The sequence below is a fragment of the Camellia sinensis genome, chromosome 6 (assembly GCF_055761805.1).
Source record: "Camellia sinensis isolate YWXY chromosome 6, ASM5576180v1, whole genome shotgun sequence".
Classification (NCBI taxonomy): Eukaryota; Viridiplantae; Streptophyta; class Magnoliopsida; order Ericales; family Theaceae; genus Camellia; species Camellia sinensis.
Genome location: NC_138966.1, coordinates 168,382,928 through 168,391,164, shown reverse-complemented (window position 1 = coordinate 168,391,164; position 8,237 = coordinate 168,382,928). Strand labels below are relative to the sequence as shown.

General features: G+C 30.0%; 1 protein-coding gene across 1 annotated transcript; it reads right to left on the bottom strand.

The window, feature by feature from the left end:
• Positions 1-655: 655 nt before the first annotated feature.
• LOC145793792 (S-protein homolog 5-like) lies at positions 656-1,084 on the bottom strand. Its single transcript, XM_082876661.1, has one exon. It carries the CDS (start codon positions 1,082-1,084, stop codon positions 656-658), a length of 429 nt encoding a protein of 142 aa, XP_082732787.1.
• Positions 1,085-8,237: the final 7,153 nt, after the last annotated feature.

The following is an 8,237-nucleotide window of genomic DNA, read 5'->3' as shown; positions in this document are numbered from 1 at the left end:
AAATATGTGACCTTCCGCGACTAAATTTGTAGTTAGTCGGGAAAAGTATACCACTTACTGCGACCAACTCATTTTTTGGTCGCCAAAATATAACCTTCTGCGACCAATAATATTTGGTCGCCAAAAACAATGATCATTCGTGACTAATTAATATTTGGTCGCCAAATGTCATTTTTTTGCGACTAAAATTTTTTTGGTCGGCAAAGGTGGTCGCCAAATGTGTAAATTCTTGTAGTGTTTAGAGTTAGGCGTAGCATGAAACGAATCTAGGCGTACTATGCTAGGCCAATGTTTTGGGCCCAATACCACACGTACTGATGGGCTAGGACACACCATAAGCCACATAATAGGCTCAAGAAAAATTATTTCATTAAATTCTAAATAATTCTACATATATTAACAGTCTTATTAAAAATCTTACTAAAAGCACAAGAGCATAAATAAGATTCGTTAAGATAGGATATAATGACTAGATTCAAAGTCAAAATTTAACTTTAAAAGGCACTCACAAAACCATTTTCTACTACTATGAATGACTGTGTGACTTGAATTAATAGTCAATTTTTCAAACCTTGCAGATATTTGCATATAAGTTATTGATAATCCAAATACAAGATGATGGCAAATGCATAACCTCTTACATCATACATTACAATTAAGGAGTCCAATCATTGAATTTCGACCATGTTGCCTCAGCCGTATTATCACCGCTGAAATAAAAGCCATCATCTCTAACACTCCAGTAACATCTATTAAACTTGTAGCAATAATCATCATCTAGCTTCCTATCGTAAACATTAAAAATTGCATCTTTGGTATCCCAATAAAAATGGCAGAAGAAGAGAGTGGTTTTTATAATGTTGGGTTTGAATCTCCAGTAGAATTCTTCACCACTTTCAAGCTTATGCATTCCGAAATCATCGTCTTTTGATTGGCAACGAACTAGCAAAAAGAAGTGAGAGTTGGTTGGAAGATCGTTGATGATATGAACCTCATATGTTGGAAAAAGAGCATCACCACCCATGGTGGTTGAGCAAAGCAAGTGAAATGTGAAGATGATCAAGGGAATGAATGACTTCTTCATATTGTATCTCTCTAGTAATATAAGAATTATATTTTTTATGTTTCTTATTGTTGCCTCCCTTCACTCATTTATACACCCAGAATAATCTAGGTTGAATCCAATTTGATTTTTCTTCTATTTTAGGCAATGCTATACATAATCCTATTCCTTATATTTTTTTCTCATACAAAGCAATGAGGATCACATTAATCAATGCATATAAACTCACTTATCTCTTGGATTGGGAAAATAAAGTAAGAAATTGAATTATATGAAGCATTTTTCTTTTAAAGCAATGTTATACTTCACCTCATTTCTTAACACAATTTTTCACTAATAAACACAAAATAATGAGGCACATTTGTAAATGCATATGGACTACACTCACTTGTGTCTTGGAGTGAGAAAAAAATGTAAGATAAGGGATTATATATGATATTTTTCTTTTAAAGCAATACCATACATAATCCCATTTCTCACCTCTTTTTCTTACTTCTAAACACAAAGTTATGAGATCCACATTCATAAATACATATGGCATCTACTCATTTAAATGTGGCAAAGAATTTACAATAATTTGAGTTGGCCCATTTAATTGTATTTATAATTTTGGAATTTAAAAATCCTTATATAGAAAGTAAAAAACATAAAGTATAACCATAAAATTTGAAATTTAAAATTTTTTGAGTTGGCCCATTTAATCATATCTATAAATTTGAAATATAAAAATCCTTATATAGAAAGCAAAAAACATGAAAGTATAGCCATATTTAGTCTTATCCATAAGTTTGGAATTTAAAAATCCTTATATACAAAGTAAAAAAACATAAAAGTATAGCCAAATTTAGCCCATATTTAATCCATATATAATTTGAAATTTAAAAATTTTTGAGTTGCCCATTTAATTGTATCTATAATTTTGGAATTTAAAATCCTTATATATGGCATCTACTCATTTAAATGTGGCAAAGAATTTACAATAATTTGAGTTGGCCCATTTAATTGTATTTATAATTTTGGAATTTAAAAATCCTTATATAGAAAGTAAAAAACATAAAGTATAACCATAAAATTTGAAATTTAAAATTTTTTGAGTTGGCCCATTTAATCATATCTATAATTTTGAAATATAAAAATCCTTATATAGAAAGCAAAAAACATGAAAGTATAGCCATATTTAGTCTTATCCATAAGTTTGGAATTTAAAAATCCTTATATACAAAGTAAAAAAACATAAAAGTATAGCCAAATTTAGCCCATATTTAATCCATATATAATTTGAAATTTAAAAATTTTTGAGTTGCCCATTTAATTGTATCTATAATTTTGGAATTTAAAATCCTTATATAGAAAGTAAAAACAAGTTTAAATCGAATTGTATTCATCCAAAATCAAAATACAACAATTCCAAAAATTTCCAAAATGAAAATGAAGGAATTAAATACACTCTCCAATAATTTAAATGATACAACTGCTACACCATAATTGTCCAAAAATATCAATATAAAATATACAAGAGAACTCTCTCTAGAAACTCTCATATATTTGAAATCACATTTTCTCTCTCAAATCATCTCTTCTTTTTCTCCTTTTCTGTACAAAAAACGCTCACCTTTTTTCTATATCTACACAACTCAAATGAGTAAACATAAATAGATAGAAGAATTAAAACTCTATTAATATATGTATTAAATATGACATAAGTACTATAATAATATCAAATAAAATTCATGTAACTGAAATGTTTAAAACTAGTATAAATGTTAATAACGGTCAAACAAATTAAATAAAAATAATTATTTTTATTTTTATTTTTATTAACATTTCAACAGTTTCTACCCTTACCGTAATTTTCCAGAAGAGGAAGAAGAGGATCCACATGAAGAGATTAAAACTGAAAATATCATCCAACAATCAATGATAAGAGACAAACAACATTTCATCCATGACATTCTAACATAGTTCTAAACATCGGCCGATACATATCGAAAAAATAGGACACCGCGACGGATACAGGCCGGTATACCGCTGAGATTGAAAATCGCAGGCATATCGGCCGAGTCCCGGTACATATCGGTCTGCAACTGTTACACAAGCCGTTACACAAGCCGCGACAGGCCGATACCCACCGGTTCGAACCGGTACGAGAAAGAAAAGCCTGAAAAACTTGTGAAATGATTTTTAAAATTTCACCGCCACAACACCCGATTCCCGAAACGTACCGATCGATACTACCGATACCGATACTTCGCGATCGATACCGTTACGTTACCCGATACCACAATTTCGAACTATGCATTCCAAACAACTCCACGCCAATGCAAGTTCATTGTCACTCCAGAGACAACGATCTCAGAATTTATACGCTTAGATATGGTAAAATATTTAGATGTAAATTCAATCCTAATTTTGTTGAAATCACTCCTTTCTTTTACCATTTTTATTGGGGTGCCAAGAATAAAAGTTTCACCGTTTATGATAATAAAATATAGCTTTATTATGACACTACAAACACACCTTATGATTATTGATGTTGGAATCCCAGACCAAACGATTTTTATATTAGCAATGATAATAAAATTTGAAAGAAAATAAATTATTGAATTAATTATTTAGTTTTTAGAAAAATTAGTGAAACATCATTTATAAATTTTTCATAAGAAGAGAGATCCAATATATTTTTTCTTATTAGTTAAGGTCCCTTAATAAAGAGTTGAAATTTCTCAGTGTAAAAATTTCTCTGTGAAAATATTAAGTGATCCCAACTATTATGAAAATTATGCATGTCATTTATCTTATAAAATCTTAATATCAAAGATCTTAAACTAAAAACCCCATCAATTTTTCTTTGAAATGTGACAAACAATCCACAATAATCTTAGTTGGCCCATATAATCTTGTCTATTTTTTTGATAAAAATCTTTACATAAAATGTATTAAAAAAAATAGAGGAAATTTTAATTTGAAATTTAATTTTGTTTTAAATTAAAAATATAATTGTAGTCTTGTATAATTTCAAATTTTAAAAATATTATTTATCAACTTTTTAATTTTTAAAAACTAAAAATTACATGTGACGTTCAAAAAATTAAGAGTTTATTTATGTCCATGCATAACACAAGTATTATGATAGTGTGTGTATATATATATATTACATAAGATCTTATATTTTATACATAAAATCTTATATTATTAGGGGAAAAAATAAGGAGTTTTTAGTTTAAGATCCTATTAATATATTTTTAGAAGGATAAGGACAACATAATTTTCTATAATAGTTTAGGTCCTCCAAAACACATAGTGACAAAATTTTATAACTTTTTTTTTTTTAACTCATTTGAAAATTTCAAAATTCTATAGCTTTTGATTTAAATATCTGTCTTGTGAGAATTCACATTTAATTATTCTTAAAAAAAATGCGAAATTCGGTGGCAATATGGAGTGATTAATCACCTAACACTTGTAAACATGCATGCAATAGTAGGGAGAGTAGGATTATGATTAGTCTTGGATTTAGAAGATTAGATAGAATGTAATAGAATGATGAGAGAGAGAGAGAGAGAGCCTAAGGTGTTTTGATGAAGCTGCTATATATATATATATATATATGGCTTGCAATTCTCTTCTCAACTGATCGGAGAAGAATTAATTAAAAAAAAAAAATCTTCGAGCAAAGCTAAGTCAAAATAGGAAGAAGAAAAGTAGAAGAACAAAGAAGTTTACAATTTTTCCTACCATTTCATTACCTCATTTTAATTCTACCACTAAGTAAGAAAACCCTTTCAACTCTCTCATTATTTTTAATTGTTGAAATTTTCAGATTGTATTCATATGATAAAATGTCTAAAATTGTAGATAGAATTTTATTTATAGTTGTATGTAAATTTGTGATTTGTATATTAAATATTTGAAGGATATTTTTATATTAATAGCCTTAAAATCATGATATAATTTTGGAATTAGGTTTGCATGTGTAGTTTGTGCCATTAAAGAGATGATTAAAGATTTTATTTGATTTGGTTATATGACTCTTAAATTTGCCAGAAACTTGTACGAATTTTTAGACAATTTTATACTTAAAGTTGTTAAGAATGATGTTTAGTTCATCCGAGAATTTTTGTAAAAATTATTATAATTTTGTACGAATTTATACAAAATTTTAATTAAATCTAAAATTGTAAACAGATTTTACTGCATGTTTGAAAAATTATTAAAAATCCTATATTAAACCAAATCTGGTAATTTCTAAATAAAAAATGAAATTTGAGAAGTCTAGTTTCATAATAAATTTTTAGATTATGGAATTGATTTATAAATTTTAAGTGTGGAATTATTTTAAGAAAATGTGACGAATCTATGTCACGAAATTTCTTGAAATTTTACAAAATTATTCATAAATTATTTCTAGGAATTTCTTTATGGAAAATGACCATAACATGTCTGTTGAATATTCCATATAATTACATGAATTTTAGAGTTTTATAAATAATTTATTTGTTCGTTCACGCTTGTTTACGTTAAAAAGTTTTTTAGAAACTTGGAAAATTTATATTTTTTAAATATCTTAGGTCAAATGAAAAAATCAACAAATAATATAAAAATATGAGGTTAGAGTTGCACCGACGTCATTGAGCGATTTAAAAATCTGTTCCCAGAACATTTTGGAACAATCTACATAAAAGGCCGCAAAGTTATAAATACACACTCCCCTATACTATCTTTCCCAAATATCATGATTAGTAGAGGCCAATCTTTGATCGGGCAAGCGGGGATGCTCAATTCATGACCTTCCCCTCTCGTAGCCAAGTTCCCGAGTCGAGACAATCTTGGTAATGACGAACACATGGCCTTTGGCACGAGTCATAGGTTTCCTAAATTTCCCAAATAATATTTAGGTGGCGACTTTGTATCTAGCAAAACAGTCAATTTTTGGCAATTTAATTCAAAATCAATTTTCCAAAAGATTTGTCAGATTGGGACTCTTTGATATTTATCTATTTCACATTGTACTTGTGAGATCTAATTCAGAACCGCAGGAGTTCAATACTATAGCGCTTATTTCAACTTCCGAAAGAGGGTGCAAAAAAGTTGAGCTACAACTATATTTTTAATTTTGATTTTTCACAAGGTCAATTGTAGAAACAAAAATTTAAAAACTTTTATATTTAATATTTAATATTTTGTGCTTAATATTAATTTAACAAATTATTATCTATTTTAAAAACTTTTATATTTAATACTTAAAATTTTGTGCTTAATATTAATTTAAAAAATTATTATCTATTGTTATTGATTATGAGAAAAAAAATTTGGCTCTTTTTTGATAAATCCTATTTGTAACTATTTTATTCCATAAAATCCAAACTATTTTTGAATATTCCATTAGGTCCATTAATTGTAAAAGGATGAAATAACCCTCATCTGCCTCTCCCGCGTCTAATCAATTCTGAAAACCCATTCCCATTCCAACTATTCAATCCACAAATTTTCCAAAACAAAAACTGATCGTCAATCCCAGATTCACATCGCCTCACTATAACCCTAGATTCACATCGCCTCACCATCATCGTCGTCGTCCACCGTCTACCGTCGACCCTAGATTCCTCTTTATCTCACCGCTGCGAACGTTTACATCAGAAGAAGGGTGCTTCGTCGTTCCAAAATTGCTATCGTTGGATTGAGTTTATTTCATCGACTGAGTGTGGTCCATACCCACCCACCATGAGGAACAAAAGTAAGCAATACCATTCCACCTTCTGCTTCAATCATAATGTGATCACCGATGTATACATTTACATTGCCCCTATAACTGTTGTTGTTTTCGGAATTGAATTTGTAAACATAGATGTTTTCGGAAATGAATTTGCAAACATAGATGATGTGAACATTCAGATTACTGTTCATTACAGGATAAACTTACATTAGTAGACACTAATGTGAACATTCACATCAGTGTATAATGATGTGAATGTTCACATTACTGTCACTGTTGATATTGTTGATTGTTGATGTCCATAGAACCCCCAATCTTCACTCAACAATGCGATGGAATATGATGTAAATATTCACATTGTGACATCAATGTCAGACTTGTTGGTGTTGTTGGTATTGTTTGGTGTTGTTGGTTCCACCCTTTGTTTTTCAGCTAACTATAACATAATGTGATCACGCATGTAAACATTTACATGCCCTATAAATGTTGTTGTTTTTTGAATTGAATTTGCAAACATATATGGTGTGAACATTCACATTACTGTTCATTACTAGATAAACTTACATTAGTAGACACTAATGTGAACATTCACATCAGTGTATAATGATGTGAATGTTCACATTACTGTCACTGCTGATATTGTTGATTGTTGATGTCCATAGAACCCCCAATCTTCACTCAACAATGTGATGGAATATGATGAAAATATTCACATTGTGACATCAATGTCAAACTTGTTGGTGTTGTTGGGTGTTGTTTGGTGCTGTTGGTTCCATCTTCTATTTTTTAGCCAATAATATGTTCTTATTTGAACAAACAGGTCTTCCCGTAGATTTGATGGCAAACGAAAGAGAGGGGAATCACGTGCCAAAGGCAAACCTGATCAAATAGCTGGTCCTGAAGAAGTGAACATGAAAAAGGTTAATTACCGGTCAAATATAACTGGATTGGTGAAACTATTGAAGGATACAAAATTTACAAGCGGTCAATTGAAGTGCCTTAAGAAAACACCGTTTTGGCCCTTATTTGATTGCTTGATCAGTAATGAAGTCGACCTCAACCATTGCATGAAATACGATGATATCATTGTACGTATAGTGTAGACATTCAAACCATCTAGTGGGAGGTTTTACATCGGGGATAAGAGCATTCAGATTTTTAGAAGTGATGTATCACTTATTTTTGGGGTGGACTATGGCACCAAGTCGATGGACCTCTCTTATGGTGCAAAACTAACGACCGGCATCATACACCGAATGTGCAAGGATGTTAGTCGGTTAAGTGCTACCAAAATACGAGAAATTCTGAACGAAACATTAAAGGGCTCAAAGAAACAAGACAATGAAGAGGTCGCAAGATTAGTTTGCATGTATGCAAGCGTCAAGCTGTTCTTTTCTACGTCCGGAGAAATAATTGGATGGGCTTTCTACTCATACATGGACCCATTAGGCATCATGATCG

What these genes read in the sequence shown, in the direction of transcription:
- LOC145793792 (XM_082876661.1), bottom strand. Translation starts at nt 1,084, where the DNA reads ATGAAGAAGTCATTCATTCCCTTGATCATCTTCACATTTCACTTGCTT.